This window comes from Gymnodraco acuticeps, unplaced genomic scaffold (genome assembly GCF_902827175.1).
Source record: "Gymnodraco acuticeps unplaced genomic scaffold, fGymAcu1.1, whole genome shotgun sequence".
NCBI classification, from domain to species: Eukaryota; Metazoa; Chordata; class Actinopteri; order Perciformes; family Bathydraconidae; genus Gymnodraco; species Gymnodraco acuticeps.
Window position 1 is genome coordinate 187622 of NW_022990548.1, and position 18017 is coordinate 205638.

Below are 18017 nucleotides of genomic sequence, written 5' to 3' on the forward strand. Positions count from 1 at the left end.
TTAATATAATTTTAAAAAATAAAGTAAGAAATCATTCCAATATGTACTATAGGACAGAAAAAGAAAAAAAAAACAGTTTGAAAGGGGAGTGATTAGTAAAATATGCATAAATAAAAAGAAAGAATACTAACTATAGGTAACATAAGATAAGAATAAACAAGTTTAAATGATTTGTTATTGGTTGTGATCATATTCTAAAGATGTTTGGATTATTGAAAAGTATACAGCTCTCTTTCATCTGAGTGTTGAGAGCTGTATCCATACATTCATTTTGTGCTCAAAGCGCACCAGATTGATGCTTTTAACTTCAACATTTAAAAAAAATCTTCCCGGGGGTGCATGCCCCCCCTAGAGGAGGTGAGGACCACCCCCAAATAAATAATTAAATTGCATACATTTTCTTTTAGTAAACACTGAAAACGGGTCCCACAGATTGATTCACCTGCTTAAATAAAGGTTTGAAATGAAATTACTGCAAAAAACAAAACAAAGAGGAGTAAAAGTAGCTCACGACTTGTTTTACTTTTTGAAAGTAGCTCTCATCCTAAAAAAGGTTGGAGACCCCTGTTTTAATGATTTATTTCTGTTTTTCTCAATAATGGTAAGCCTGACAACATCCTCTTTGGAATGGATGGAGAAGTGAAGATCGGGGACTTTGGTCTGGTCACCAGAGATGATGATGATGATGATGATGACTTTGCTTTAATTGAGAGAACACGACACAGAGGAACATCGACTTACATGGCTCCTGAGCAAGTGAGATGGTCTTTACTGATTATAACTTATAACTCTTCTTTATTGTTGTCTTAACAAATGTGTTCTTCTCATAGAGTGGTGCAGTGACGCGTCCTAAAACCCGGAAGTAAACTCCTTCCGGTTTCCTCGACAAAAAAGCAATGATATTTCTCCATAGGATTTAGGAAAATAGCTGGAAATAAGGTCTAAAACTCCTTCCGGGTTTTAGGATGCGTCACTGCACCACTCTATAGGTTGAGGTAGGCTACCTTTTATGCCTACCACCATTATCGATGCTCCCAAATTTCTCATCTTCATCTGTCTTAACTATTTGCAATTCTTATCACAGATAACGGGGAAGACCTATGACCGAAAGGTGGACATATTTGCTCTGGGGTTGATATACTTTGAACTCCTTTGGACACTCTCTACTGGCCACGAAAGAGGAGTGGTGAGTATTTCCGAAATGTGTGTGTTGTGTGTTACATTTTTCAAATTTGATAAATAACTTGCCACAACAATTTCACCATATTGTGTAGGATAATGTTTATCATGTACAAATAAATAAATATGAAATAGTAGATTACTTATCAGTATGGAGTGTAGCAAAAGCAGTCTACTACAGATAGCAGATAGGATGGAACGTTATAATTTATCTTCTAATATATCTTGTTTGATTTTTTTCTTCCATTGATTTTTTCTTTGTTATTTTTCCTTTTATCACTTTATGAATACCAGGTTTGGAATGATGCCAGAAGTCAGAAGCTCCCAGAAGAGTTTTCACTGACTTTTGCCAAAGAGGTAAATTAACATATTGTTATTACAGGCCTACTGTACTTCAAGTTCAAATTTGAGGTACTATTTAACTCTAGTATTTTCTTCTCATGAGACTTGTAACTTTAATATTTGGTTGCAGCTTCTCGAACATGAGGATTTGCTGATGTTTATATTAATAATTGGAATTTATTTATTTTTATATATACAATTTTGAGGTTTTGAAAATTGGTTCGAACAAACCAATGATGTGACGGTCTCACTTTACACATTTAAGAACAGTATGACTCCTTATAGTTTCACAGTCACAGGGTCCATTTGTCTGCACTTAGTACCTTTTTCGTGATTTCATGATAATACTTGCATACATTTACTTAAAAAGGACCTATCATGCAAAATGCACTTTTTTATGTCTTTTATACATAAACATGTGTCCCCGGTGTGTCAGGGAACTCACGCAGCGTCAGAAAATAAAACCCTCTCTCTTTTCCTCCGTACCCAAATCTCTAAAAACGGGGGAACAACGGAGCTGATCCAGATTTGCGTCCAATATGACGTAATATCTGAAATGTGGACCCACGGCACTATCAGAAACGTTGCTATCAGAAACAATGTCCGACTGTTTTGGACGTAATATGGTCGGTGTTTACATTAGCATCGCTGACGCTCAGAGCTAACCTGTACTGGAGAGCATGTGTGTGAAGAAGCAGGAAATAAAAAGGAACTCACCTTGTGGCAAGAGAGAAAGCCTTTGAGCTCCAAACTGTTTCAGAGAGAACCCTTGATAATCCATGATATGGCGTTTCATCACGGCAGTATTTACTTTAGACAGTAGCTGCCGGGTCCCGCATGAGCTCAGACCCCTCCTTTTTTATTTGTTATAACATTTAAAAAAAGCTTTATACCCAAAATCAGCACTTTTGAAACAAGAAGTGAAATAGAGGGATATGAGGCACGGCTAGAATGGGTGATCTGTTTGGTGTTTTGAGCAAAACACTTCATAGACATGTTTTTTATATATTTGTATATATCTGAGACCTATGCTATTGTCTAAAAATAGCATGGTGCATTTTAAATAAGAGTCAGAACTTGAGCAATATACTTAATGGACTGCTTTAACAGTGTGGTATTATAATTTTTTCTTTAGTAAAGGATCTGAATAGTTCCTCCACCACTCATTAGGAATCAAAACAGAACGGCCGCTGTCTGGATGTAACAGATAACTGTTTCTAGAAAATATCATTCTTGATATCAGAAATACTGTTGAGTAGTGCTTCAACAATAATGTAGACAGCATAACATTATTGATTCAAAGATCTCAGTAGAATTTTCTTTTGCAGAACGAAATCATCAAGTTAATGCTGAGTGAGAAGCCAGAAGAGCGTCCTGAAGCAAGTACAGTAAAGGCAGAGCTGGAAAAATGGGCTCAGACACACAATTTGGATCAGGAAAGGGCTACAGTCTAATCATCTGGAGATCTCTCTGTTCAATGTCATAGGATAAAATGATTTGATTTGTTATATATCCCTTGTGTGGTGTTCGGGTCAAATTGACCCGATTTCCATTTTCAATGAATAAAAAAAAATATAAGGATATTTTCGTTCAACCTGAAACTCAATGGCCGGGGCTTATTTATTGTGAAGGACATGTGGAATTGTTTTGTTTTTTTTTCACTTGTGAAAAAATGCCCACCCGCATTTATGTCCTTCATAAGAGGTTCGGGTCAATCTGACCCGGATACAATACCAGAACAGACAGACAGAGAAAAACACACAGAAACACACAAACTAAAGACACACACACACACACACACACACACACACAGCAACACACACACAGAAACACACAAACTAAAGACACACACACACACACACACAGAAACACACACACAGAAACACACAAACTAAAGACACACACACACACACACACACACACACACACACTAAAGACACACACACACACACACACACACACACACAAACACACACGATCGTATGCATAGAGAAGCTGTTTGATCCTGGTTTCCCTTGATCTTTACCCTTTGTAGTGTGTACACAAAACTATCCTAGAACATTATAAACATTTTAGATCTTCCAGAAATGTATAAACATTTGACATTTTCTCGCACTGTCCCCCCTCGCACCTGCACGCCGGAGGAGGGACTAAACAGAGACATAACCTCAGTGTAGTAACAGTGTAGTGCAGAACTACAATTATCTACCAACAAAATGGCCAAAAGATATTCTGCTCAGAGCCTTGGAGCTAATAATGGATGAGAGTGAGTGGAATGCATTAGAGGAACACGGTGAAGTGGGACAGGAAGACATTTCTGAAGATCAGGATAATGTGGAGGTAAACTCAGAATTTTACAGCAAATTGGAAGATGAACTTGACTCAGAGCTAGCTGCTGGAAGACCCCCACAGCCAGCTTCTGGAATACCCCCACAGCCAGCTGTGTGGTCTGTGGGCCCTCAAAGGACTCAAGACACAGACTACATGCAGCAACTGCAACAAGTACATCTGTGCTATACACACGAAGAAGTTCTGCACATCATGTGTTTCCTAAACTGACTTGCCCATTGACTCACATGATGTTCTGCAGCGTCACTTCATCAATATAGTTTTCAGATATACTGTATTTTATGAATAGTGACTGTTAATTGTTTTTATTTGCTTTGTGTTTATATCTGTTCTATGTCATTTATATGGATGTTTCATTCCCTCTATATTTCACAGCCAAATACTTTTGGATGTGTGGTTCTTGTGTTCCAATTGCTGCTAAATTGCTTTATTTCCTTCAGGGCTTTGATTATTATATGACAGATTAAAAATAATAAACATTAATGAAAAAATGTTTCATTTACATTAATCAGAAAAGCATGAGCAAAATGTAAACCTAGTTTTTATTACAGTGTATTTTTTTTTAACATAAATTACATTTTTATCACAAAAAACACTTCCATTGTTAAATTTGATCTAGCAAAGAGTATTTTCAAAAACTAATCATATATTTCATTTATATTGTTGGGGAATGAGTTGAAGACAATATATATAAGGAATTGTGCATGTTGAATTTAGTTCTGTATTTTTTTTAAACCCTGAAATATGTCCCGGGTCAATTTGACCTGAACATTACCAAAGGGTGCGAAATGTGAACATAACACAAGGGATATATATATATATATGTAGACAAATGGATTGACTGCACTTCTCTGGCACTTTATCTGAACTTTAACTAAAAAAGGGACACTATGATGCTCATTTTCAGGTTTCATATTTGTATTTTGTACCTGCACAGTGACATGTCTCCATGCTTTAATCTTTATTTTTCTCATACTGCCTGTGCTGCAGCACCTCTTTTCACCCTCTGTCTGAAACCAGAGCCCAGTCTGCTCTGATTGGTTAGCTGGCCGCTGTTGTGATTGGTCAACCGCTTTCAGATGTCCCACCCCTCAGCCTAAAGCATACAATGTGTTGGTGTGGTAGTCAATAGAACTGCGTGTGTTACATAGTGATGTCATTATGTTACGGAAGTAAACAAAGGGGTCCAATCAAGGCGTGTGTTGGAGAGAAACTCCCTCAGATCATTTACATGCACATACAGTACTAGTCAAAAGTTTGGACTCACCTTCTCATTCGAAGGTTTTTATTTATTTGAATTTGTTTACATTTTAGATTAATACTGAAGACATCAAAACTATGAAAGAACACATATGGAATTATTTAGTAAACAAAAAAGTGTTAAACAATCCAGAATATGTTTTATATTTTAGATTCTTCAAAGTAGCCCCCTTTTGCCTTGATGACAGCTTTGCTTCTCTCAATCAGCTTCATGAAGTCTTCGCCTGGAATGGTTTTCCAACAGTCTTGACTTCCCAGAGGTATTGAGCACTTGTTGGCTGCTTTTCCATCACTCTGCGTCTAACTGATCCCAAACCATCTCAATTGGGTTAAGGTTTGGTGATTGTGGAGACCAGGTCCTCTGACGCAGCACTCCATCACTTTCCTTCTTAGTCAAATAGCCCTCACATAGCCTGGAGGTGTGTTTGGGGTCATTGAGTTGTTCAAAAACAAATGAGGGTCCCAGTAAGCGCAAACCAGGTGGGATGGCATGGTGCTGCAGAATGCTGTGGTAGCCATGCTGGTTAAGTGTGCCTTGAATTCTGAATAAATCACCAACAGTGACACCAGCAAAGCCCCCCCACACCAGCACACTTCCTCCTCCATGCTTCAGAAACCATCCGCTCACCTTCTCTGCGTCTCACAAAGACACGGCGGTTGGGACCACAAAGCTCACATTTGGACTCATCAGACCAAGGTACAGATTTCACTGGTCTGATGTCCAATCCTTGTGTTTCTTGGCCCAAACAATTCTCTTCTTGTTGTTGTTCATCCTCAGTAGTGGCTTCTTTGCAGCGATTAGACCATGAAGGCCTGCAGTCTCCTCTGAACAGTGGATGTTGAGATTTGTCTGCTACTTGAGCTCTGTGATAATTTATGTGGGCTCTAATCTGAGGTGCTTTAATTTGTGGTTTCTGAGGCTGGTGACTCTTCTGTATTTAGAGGTAACTCTTGCTCTTCCTTTCCCGGGGGGGGGGGGGGGTCCTCATGAGAGCCAGTCTCATCATAGCATTCGATGGTTTTTGCGACTGCACTTGAGGATACATTCAAAGTTCTTGGAATGTTACGGATCGACTGACCTTAATTTCTTAAAGTGATGATGGACGGTCGTTTCTCTCACTGAGTTGAGTGGTTCTTGCCATTATATGCATTACAACAGTAGCAAATAGGGCTTTCCGCTGTGCACTAAACCTACCTCTGCACAACACAACTGATGGTCTCAAACACATTCAGAAGGCAAGTAATTCCACAAATAAACTCTTGACAACTTGGCACACGTGTTAATTGAAAACCATTCCAGGTGACGACCTCATGGAGCTGAGAGAATCCAAGAGTGTGCAAAGCTGTCATCAAGGCAAAAGGGGACTACTTTGAAGAATATCAAATATAAATCATAGTCTGGTTTGTTTAACACTTTTTTGTTTACTATCACATCTTTCATTGTTTTGATGACTTCGGTATTAATCTACAATGTAAAAAATAAGAAGGTGTGTCCAAACTTTTGACTGGTACTGTAAACCTATATAGTAGTATAAAACTACAGGAAAGGGAAAAGCAGAATAGTGCCCCCTTAAAAAGAAGAGGGACCTAATATTGTGTGTTTTACAATTAAATGTGAAAAAAAGTATACACATATTCACATTTTTCCAACTGTTCTAAATATGCTGGTAATTTTCCATGTCTACTGTTTACATTTTATTAAATGCCGGAGATAGTCACATGTTTTGTACTATGTAACGTTTCAAAAATAAAAAAAATGTTGTATGGGTATGGTCATGCATCTACAATGAAATCTACAAGCACACACACTACTGTATAGTCTTTTCAATTATGCATGGACTGTCGTAGATAGAATCAAAGAAGATGACTTTTGAAATACAAAGGCAAAATTAAAACATGGAAATAGAAAAATAATAAGGACATAGCAAGTTATTAGGCAGCTTAAGGTTTAAAACAATACATATATATGTCGCGAATATTATATATTAAATATCTTTGAAACCTAAAGCAGCCAGCCAAACGCAGCGACTCTTACCCCCTAATCCCACCAGGAGCGTCTGCGCTGCGTTGCGCTGCGGCGTTTTTAGCGATCGCGACCACTCTAGTCAATGGGTGCTATTCCACCAGACACGCTGCGCCGCGCTGCGCCGCGGCTCGAAGCGTCCCAGAAGCTCCTCGCCGCAAGGAATTTCTAAAATATAGGATGAATCCTATTTTTGACGCGGCGCAGCGCGGCGCAGGCAGGAAGTGGAATGTTCATCCAACAACTGCGAGGCTGCACACACGACACTCCGCTTCCGCAACGTTTTGAAACGCGCCTGGTGGGTTAGGACGCAGGAGGAGGTCGCAGCGCGGCGCAGCCGCAGCGCAGACGCTTCCAGTGGGATCAGGGGGTTACCCCCTAATCCCACCAGGAGCGTCTGCGCTGCGTTGCGGCTGCGGCGTTTTTAGCGATCGCGACCACTCTAGTCAATGGGTGCTATTCCACCAGCGCAGACGCTTCCAGTGGGATCAGGGGGTTACCATTCGTACACTTTTCCCAGTGTAACAGCTTAATTACCTTGATTTGGTATTTTGGCATTTAAGGTTGCTTTACAGCGTTTGATTTGTTCAGAGGTTATTTGTTAGTTTTTTTAAATAAGGTACAAACATTTGACAAATGTGCTCACAAACCCAAATGCTTTCATGTCCTCACAGTCTTGAGCAATGATATTAGTTCTCATTTGAGATAAGAGTATAACAAGTTTAGCTTAATTATAGCTTAAGTTTATTTTAAATTTTTCTTTTCTTTTTGTAAATATATATATATAATTATATAAGTATTTTTTTCTCGTTAGTTATAATAGTGTTTTTGTTATCTTAAATAATCATTTCCATGTCAAAAAAGTCACAATTTGTCGTAAAACTTGAAATATAAGACTATGAAAAATACGCAACTAGAAAGACTACGAATCCCGGTCCCGCATGCTGGCTCTTACGGAACACGACTAACTCCCCTTGTGTGTATGTACAGCTCTCAACATGCCCAGACTTGTAGTTATTTTAACCTCTTTTAATACTTTTCGGCACATTCTGAAAGAAAGAAGTGAAATGTGCTAACGTGACGGCCGTCTTGGTGTGTGGTGCGAGACGGGAGTTGTAGTTCATTGAGCGTTTCACACAAAAAATGTGTTACTTCACAGTTTTACGGCACATTTTTATTTTTTTGACTTGTAAAAATAACTTTTAAATTGAAAAACATAATATATGTAATTCGTGGCACAATTCAAACGTGATCGAAAGATAATCTTTCTCTCCATTGACTTCAATGCATAACTTTTCCGAAATAAGGTCCCATGGAGCTCCACCGGAAAGGGATGGACTTCGCCTCTCGGCCGGCTCTGGATGCGGCCAGAGCCTTAGAAGAGTTACGACAACGGAAGTCCAAAAACGGTTATCGTCACGTGGTTCATGTAGAAGAGGATTGTTCCCCGGAAGTTCATGGCGGGCAATGTGAATGCATTGATAACAGGAGATAGAACTACGATTTTTGGTAATTATTAGTGAATAAAGGTTTTGATTTGCAATATTTATACAACAAATCGATATGTGTATGTATTTACATCAATATGTTTTAAAAGATAAAATAGAATTTGCTAATATTAAGTGATAATATTAGGATTAGTGTGAACAACTTGTTTACATGTTAGGCTAACAGTGCCTTGGTTAAAGAGCCTGTTGCTGTTTATTTCTAGCTTTGAATTCTTTAAAACCAATATTATCTTCTTAAACTTGTATGGTAGTCAGGAGCATCACTTTCTAATGTTTATTGATATATTTAGAGGGAGGGGATCTAAAGTAATGCTTTAAAATTCAGATTAGATTAATGTCTACAATTTTCTTAAATTCATGGTAGTTTCAGTAATCCCATGGTAATTGAGGACACAAGTTATCTAAATGACTAATGTCATCTTTATGGCTTTCAGAAAGGACAGGTGACTATCAAAGGACTAGCAGCAGCAGCATGATGATGATTATGTTAAATGTGTTGTTTTAGGAACATCCATTGCAAATACATGGAATTCAATAAACATTGAATAGCATATCATGCAGTTTGTCTGTGCCTTTTCCTCCTTGTTGTCCTGGTTTGCCTCCTAGTCGCCACCATGGTTTGCTGTGCTGCCTGGGGATGCTCAAATCGCTCAGAGAAAGGAGTACGAATGTACAGCTTCCCCACTGACACAGAGCGGAGGAAGCAGGAGCAATTTCACGACCAACAGCAAACAAATATGTGATTTATATACAAACACTGCATTTGCACTTTTTCACAAAACGAAAACCACACCATTGGGAAAGCTTAATGTTTTGTTTAATACAAAAAAACAGGGAAAGGCTTGAAAAACACTGAGAGTTGAGACTCAGGGTGCAGGGTGAGGGTCTCAGTGCAAGTATTCAGGCTCCATTGAATCCCCCTCTGGTTCTTGAGCTGAAAGAGGGATAAACAGACAGGAGAAAGGGTTATACACACCTATATAGCACACCTATTGGATGGAAAATTGCCTTGGGGAGATAAGGTGTGGTCTTTGTTCCCAACTGAAGTTATGGAACTTTATTATTTGTGAGTTTAACAAAGTATGACAAATGGCATCAGTAACATATGTGATATTAATTTCTATATAGTTGTCTCACATTCTTGGTCATATTGTATATACAGTATGTAATGAGTATAACATGTCCAGTAAGTATAAAGTGTTTCCTAATACTGTGTATTCAACCACTATGGAATATGTATGTGGGCAGACAAAACTGAGTTGTTCTGTGTGTGAAGTAACCTCAAGTCACACCGCAGGCACATTTTGATGCAGACCAGTTTGTCAAGACAAAAAAGGGCAAGACTAGGCTGAGAGCAGAGGCTATACACACCATCTTCGTGCATCGCCCTGTGGTCAAAAAGAGAAGGGCCCCTGCACCACGATTCACCCCGGGACCTGTATCTACAAAGCCCATAGCTCATGATCACAGCGATAGTGTGAAAGGTGACACAGGTATAATAAGTATGAACTCTTAGTAACAAAAGTAATATTTCTTATTTTTAAGTGGTATCATATTTTAAATGTTCGAACATTTACAGTGCCATGTCTTCTACTTACATTAGTCTCAAAGATTGAGGGAAGAAGGGAAGGGATCACTGCCCTCCACCTGCCAGAGGAGCGCAAACAACAAAAACAAGCAAGGTGTCCCGTCATGTACCTGGAAGTTTGGGTTGGCAAAATGGAGTAAGAGAGGGACTTGAAAAACCTTGGTGGCTGTCTACTCATGTTGTTACAGTTGTCTTGGTTACAGCTCTCAAGTTTTTTGTTGTGCCATTTCCACATCTTTAGAAAATATGAAAAAATTGAAGTGAAATCAACCTCATCTCTGGAGAACAAACTTCGATTTCTCTGTCTTGTGAGTTTGCAGTCTTGCAGTTTTGCTCTTCCACCTGTAACATCACTGCCCCTCCACCTGCCATACAGTAGGTTACTAACAAGATTACTTATATAATACAGTGATATAATACATGTTTAGTATGCTTACTTATATAAAACAGTAGTATTAAACTTACCTTGTGTGTTCACTCTCACTTAAGTTCCTCTCCCTTTGCCATCAATCCAAAATCAGCTGAGCTGCAACATTATACACACAGGTAATAATCAACATAATCACAAGGACACAATATGGCTCTGCTAAAAACACTCACTCTTACACGCACCAAAGTTATATTTATCTAATATTTAACTCCCTCCACCCCCGCATATAATCCCGTTTAGAAGCCCCTCTTCTCTAATTCAACAACGTTGGACCAAATAGACATTAAGAGAACGGAATTTACAATTAAAAGGCTGTTCAACGTGTGTTGCTAACTTGCTTCGGTATTCTAGCTTGATCTGTTATCTGTAAACGTTCCCTAAATCTACTAATTTAGGGATAATCCACTGACATCCTTTAATATACATGTTCAATTGAATCAGATGTACTGATAATATCCGCAATATAAATCTTTAAACTTCTTCTTACCTTTAAAAGTCCGTCACGAACGGTCTATTATGCTGCAACTCCACAGCTCTGCTAGCCTTGGCGCTAACTTCCGGGGAACGAATGAGAGGCTCCACGATCCGCCATTGCTGTAAAAAAGTGGTCCATTGGAGTGAACGGAGATGTCATAACTCTTCTATTATATGGCTCTGGCGTGTGCAAACTGCAGCCTGGTTATGATCCACTGCTATCTGCCCGTCTTTGGTGCTCCACAACTACCCGAAGGGGCAAGTCTCCTGTACCGGGTGTACTGGGTTCGCAGAGAATCCCACTTCTTCCTCAGCTCTTTCTCTGAAGCACACAAATAAACGATGTAAGCATTGTGGCTAGTTAGCATGTCCAATTCATATCTATATGCAGTGCCAAACTGCACAGCTAGCAACAGCTAGCAACAAGATAACAACAAAACACAATGTTGAAATAACAAATTACATTTCACGTTAACGTCACTGTACGCTGGCAAACAATAAAAAGCCAACAATATCTGCTAAAGAGCTCAATTGATGAAAAAGGTCATCTTACCCGAGAAACCAAGTTGCGTTTCAATCTCTCGCCAGAGTCCGGTTTTCACTACTCGGTTCGAGTACCTTTTCTCTGTGATGACGTACAGAGCTGGCCTCTCCTGGATCAATGTGATGAGCAGGTCTTCGTTTGCATCATTCCAGATCGCCATGATGAGATGAAAATGAATAGGCTTGTTTGAGACAAGCAAGACCTGCGCAGACCTGCGCAGTTGCGATCGACGTCTTGCTAGTGCGTTGCATGATGGTTAGTCATTTTGTCTGACTTGCTCTGGAGGCCCGCCCACATGAGACTTTGAAATTTCGCGGGACAAAGACGCCCGCAGCCTTGAGAGCGAGGCGAATAGTGGCACTTGAGGCTTTCTATATGTAAAACGCGCGTTTTACGCGCGAAAAACGGGCGAATAGTGGCACTTGAGGCTTTCTATAACGGGCTGCGGAAGCGAAATGCTTGATGGGAAACGGCTCGCTGGTATCTCGAGCTGAGCGCTCATTGGTGGTTTTTACCACGTGCTGCTGATGAAACTCTCCAATTGGCTGGCAAAAGTTTGTTGTTGTTTTGTGTCAGTTTTACATCGCCACATCCATTCCCATTTTTCATCATTGTTCCACAATGTTTATCATCATGAAATTAATATCTATATATTTTATACTATACTTGCACTGCTTACCGTTTTCATACTTTATATATCTTAGCATATTCATACACACTGTTCATACTGCTCTCAGGCTGCTGTGTATATCTAGTGTATTCATACCCCTCACTGTTTATTCATCATTCAATTCATTCTATATTTTATTCTGTAGATTGTGTACATTACTTTTCACTTTACTGCTTTTTGCACTCCTGGTTAGAAGCTAAACTGCATTTCGTTGTCTCAGTACCTGTAATATGTAGGCTACAATAACAATAAAGTTGAATCTAATCTTGAGCAGGAACAAATGTATTTACTTAGTACATATCTTACATTAACGATTAAACACATGTGTGCATTCTTTATAAATGCAAACCGAGTCAAGCCGACTCCGGAGGTGGAGGTATGCACCTTAAAGTTGTTTGCAATCCGCCAAAAAACCGAGAGAAGAAGAAGAAGAAGACGAAGCCGACTCCGAGCTGTCCGACTTCAGGTGAGCTTTTTGAGACCTCCCCCGGCTGCGATCGGCTACTCTCGTCTACTTTCGAGGCGAGCCGCAACGCATCTCAAACAAGCCTATATATAAACACTAGATGGCTCATGGGAGATTTTCCAGCGTAGCTGACCGGCCGCCATCTTGCTACAGTCAACGGCCCCTACACACGGCGGCGTGCGTTACCGCTTCAACGCTTCTGCCCATTCACTTTGAATGGGGTGACGTCACGATTCGCCGAACTGCATTGTGGGAGCAAAGCGTAGCTTCTCTCGCGGTGCTCGCTGCAAAAGTAGAGCAATGTTCTACTTTTGCCGCCTCGACGGAGGCGTCAGCCAATCAAATCCCGCGTATGCAAATCTGACAGCACAAGCGCTAGCCAATCAAACCGCGTGTATGTTGGGAGAGCCAGACCGCAGTTATTTCCCATGTCAAAAAATGGAGGAGGAAATTATCGTGGCGGTACTATATGACCACCAGTCCCTCTTTACATACAGGGATACAAACCGGAGTAGCCAGGCATGGGGGGAGGTGGCAGAGACAGTGGGTGAAACTGGTAGGTGTTCGCCTGTTTGGGGAGTTTATATCCAGTGTACTTCGTTTGAATGGACAGCTAGCAAGCATAGACAGTATATTTAGCCAGCATGAATGTAGCATGAATGCTTTGCTTTGTATGTCCGGGGCGGGACATTCATGTGATTGGTTGTTGGTCGCGTTGTTCGTAAAAAATCCCCAAGCTTCAGACACGCCCACCGCCAAGCGGTAACGCACGCCGCCGTGTGTAGGGGCCGTGAGACCTAGTATTACAAAGTTGACCCAGCAACTTTACACCAGTGGGAGAGGCTGCTCTTTCTTTTCAACATAATTTAAGTTACACATGATTTCTTCCAAGTGGTTTGGCTTGTTAAAAACATCTTACATTTTAGATACATTATGATACAGGAAATTGCTGGCTTTGTGTTTACAGAAGTACCTGACTATGCTGGACTTTTGTGCAGCCTACGGATGCTCTAATCGCCACAGTCTGCGAACAAGAACCCGTGGAATCACCTTTCACGTGTAAGATATGACAATATTATGACTATAATTAGGATAATCGTTAATTACTTAGTGGATGTATGTACATTACAAGTCCTGCTACACAGGATCAGTGGGGCTATGTGAGATAATAGTATAGATGAGAGTAACAAATGCGTCACTTCCGGGCAAAAAGAACGGCTCCGCCCACTTTTGGGGGAAAACAACGCTGTCAGTTGAACGGCGGTCAATACAAATTTTGAAGTTTTTGCCAATCCGATCAGAAATGTAAGAAAACCGGAGACTTTTGGATCTTCAAAGAGCCCGATTCCAATGGCCAGACAGGCAAACAATTGCATTAAGCCATTATAAATCGACGATCGGGCTCGATATATGGTTAAATATAGCGGCGATCGATTTTCATAGATGAGAGTAAGATCTACGTGACTTTACGGCCCCGCCCACTTTTGGGGGAAACAACGCTGTCATTTGAATGGCGATCGAGCCTGAAGCCACAGAGCTCTTCTTTTACTGTCCTTTCTTCTTTGAGGAAGTTCAGAAACACTGAACTCTTGATTATTTTTTATGTTTGAGGTGCAATAAACGACACAGCAGCTTTTTGGCATGTTAAAACTATTATGTTCCGCCTCGCTCATGAGAGTAACAGCTGGAGAAATTACAGGCTCGCCTACTGATTTTAATTTAACCATATATCGAGACCGATTGTCGATTTCCAATGATCGATTGTAATTGTTTGCCTGACTGGCCATCGTAATCGAGCTCTTTGAAGATCCAAAAATCCATGGTTTTCAAAAAAATGTGATCGGATTGGCAAAAACTTCAGAATTTGTATTGACCGCCGAGAGAGGAGGAGGCAGTGGGAACTCGCCCTAAGAAGGGACGGTTTTGTTTCCTGTGACAGGACACTGCTCTGCAGTGAGCACTTCAGGAGTGAGGACTTTGACCGGACAGGGCAGACTGTCCGGCTTAAAGATGGTGTTGTGCCAACAGTATTCAATTTCCCAGCTCATCTTCAAAGGGTATGTGTCTCATTGGCCAACAAGAATTCAAGGTGTATAAGATTGATATATAAATATGTGATTAAATGTTACACTTTAGTTTTTCTTTCTGCAAGTTTAGGAATAAATAATATGTTGTGTATTACAGCAAATTTTAAACACTCAAAATGTCTTTAATTATGTTTATTTTAGCCGGAAGCAACAAGAAGCACAACCACTTCAAGAAGAGCGGAAGATGAACCTCAGCCTAATGTTGTGAGTATTCTGAATGTGGCCAAGACCAGAGAGATGGTCATTGATTTCAGGAGGGTGAGGACGTCTCCTCTACCCCTGTGCATTCTGGGAGAGGATGTGGCTGTTGTGGAGGACTACAAATACCTGGGAGTGCACTTAGACAACGGACTGAACTGGAGGATCAACACTGATGCTGTGCACAAGAAGGGGATGAGCAGACTCTATTTTCTGAGGAAGCTGAGATACTTCCACGTGTGCAGCAAGATGCTGGAGATCTTCTACCGGTCTGTTGTGGCCAGTGCACTCTTCTTTGCTGTGGTCCGCTGGGGGGGCAGCATCAGAGCCGGTGACACCAGCAGGATCAATAAACTGATCAGGAAAGCTGGACCTGTCATCGGCATCAAGCTGGACCCCTTTGAAGCTGTGGTGGAGAGGAGGACACTGAACAGGCTGTTGTCCATCATGGATAACCCCACCCATCCTCTCCACCTGCAGTCAACGGAGCTCCTTCCCCAACAGACTGCTGCAGCTCCGCAGTGCCATAACTCAACAAATCACCTCTGGCTGGAAGATAACTCTCTGCTCCATAGTTTCTCTTGAATATAACCACGTTGTACATTTTACACATATATAATCTATTTAATATTTAACATTAATATTCCATATGCCTTATATTTATGTATATTGTATATATAATATCCTGCCAAACTCAACATGTATATTTTCCTCTTTCTTTATTTTTCTTGCCTATTTCTAATTCATTGTAAAATGCCTTCTCCCTTATGCTGCTGTAACTAAAAATGTTTTCCCAAATTGGGATCAATAAAGTACCATCTTATCTTGTTTTATTTGCATGTGGAATGTCACTAACAAATGAGAGCAGAGCATCATATGGCTTGTCATATTAAATCCTTTATCTCGGTGGTACCCAGGAAGGTCTATGATGGTGTTATTAGGAGAGCCCAATATAATTTGAGGTGGTACTCTGTGTAAAAGGTTTGAGAACCACTGGCCATCTCACTTGCTCTATGTCAATCATACACTTGAATAAACATGTGCAAACATTGAAACTACACCCAGGGGTTGGCAACCTTTACAATCAAAATAGCCATTCTTGTCCAGAGCCTCAAAACATATGTTTGCCTTATAAGGGGAAAAGCCTATTAAGATCAATTTCTTAAAAGTACGCTGAGTTGTGTTTTCTGTTGGAGAACGTAAAAAAAATCAGGCTCACAGTATTGATAAGTGAACATTGAATTGTTAAAAAAGTAACTTATTAATTTCCATATTACTATTATTTATATATTCGTATAATTGTGATAAATGAGACAGAACTGGCCTGTCTGTGAGCTCATTTTATGTTGGTTTGGTTCTTCTGATAAAAGGTGTGAATATCTAAATAATATACCACCATATGCTATTGTCATTAGTTGTGTCCCTATTCTTAAAGCTAAGGCATTGCTAAATTAACAACTCTTGGCTTACAGAGTGGTAACATGAGACCGATTTTTTATATATAAATATATTTTAATTTTATAATTTATTTTAAATATTAACAATAAAATAAATGGAAATATATACACCGGCAAATATTTAATATAAATACTGTGTGTGTGTATAGCTATTGCTTTATCTGCTTAATGTTATTTTCATAAGAAAGTCCATGACTATAAGTATGCAGTATCATAACTACATCTTTGATGTTTATAAAAAAGCAAACCGTTTGAAAATTGGTTGAAAATTGAGCAAGCTATGGTTATTTAAATAGTAAACCATAATGTTATGAATGAGAGCACTGCCTGTAGCAAGATGGCGGCCATGTGGCAACGTCGGTCTCCATTGACCAGCAGCGCGGGTGAGTCATCTAGTGTTTATATATATCTATGGGTGTCTGCAGACCCGGCGCCAGAACAAATCTAAAGGGAGGGCATATGATTTTCATGGGAGGGCACACAAAACCGTCATGTGCTGCGGGCCTGCGGCACAATATATATCAAACAGCAAGGCCAACAGCATTGCGTAAAGACGCACACTTATCGCAAATACATACACAAATAAAGGGCAACATAGAAACCACTTTTGAAACATTGTGTGCGTGGCAGCACACACACTGGTAAATCACGAGCAAGGCACACTGGTTAAGGATGGCAGCTTCCTCATCGCTGCACTCGGAGAGAAATAGACGGAGACGATGCACTGTTTAACCCGCCTTGAGCATGGTTTATTTTCCTATGCACTGCAGGTGCATCCTTTCGCTCAGCCGAGCTAACTTAGAACATTATTTTTGGCCAACTCTGCATCTTTGTGCAGCGTATACTCAAACAGCGATAGGAAGAGCCCACTGCCTGACTCGGACATGCTGTGGAGTGAATCGAGTCACCTCTGAGAGGGAGTTGGTTGACGGCTAAAAAAGCTATAATATCAACGACAGCTGACACGTAATAACGGTTCCGTGCCAGCTGATCTGTGCGCACCAAAGTACTAATTTCCTTATTTGTTTCCTCGCGTGTCTCTCTCTCTCTCCACAAACTCTCACATGAAATGTGTTCTTTTGATGCGGCATGCCTTAGCAGTCCTGTATCAGTCTGTAATGCGTGTTTCCAGTCGCAAAAACCTTTGACAGTAAAAGCCACATCAGATGAAGACGTATTTACTTTAAAGTGTCTACAGGGGAAACAAAAGGCTGCGTCTGCTTTTAACGAATCTTCAAGCCGGTCTGTTGTTGTACCATGCAGCGGCAAAAGTGCGCTTCTTTCCTGAAAACAATCTCCCTGATAACGATCCAGTTTCACCTGGTTGGGTTTATTAACCCCAAGATCATCTGGGGCTGTTGGTCTTTGAGCGGTTGCTTTTCAGCCAATTTCTGATGTCCATTTTGTAATTCAAACAGAAATGGGAGTCTACAGAATGCACA

The 18017-nt window shown here is 40.3% G+C and overlaps 1 protein-coding gene across 1 annotated transcript; it reads left to right on the forward strand.

Moving 5' to 3' along the window:
• Nucleotides 1-606: 606 nt before the first annotated feature.
• Nucleotides 607-3104, forward strand: LOC117553443 (eukaryotic translation initiation factor 2-alpha kinase 3-like; the record flags this gene model as incomplete). The annotated part of the gene is given in 4 exon segments (XM_034227366.1): nucleotides 607-756; nucleotides 1085-1186; nucleotides 1474-1536; nucleotides 2850-3104. Coding segments are annotated over 4 exon segments (420 nt in total). The 3' UTR covers nucleotides 2976-3104.
• Nucleotides 3105-18017: the final 14913 nt, after the last annotated feature.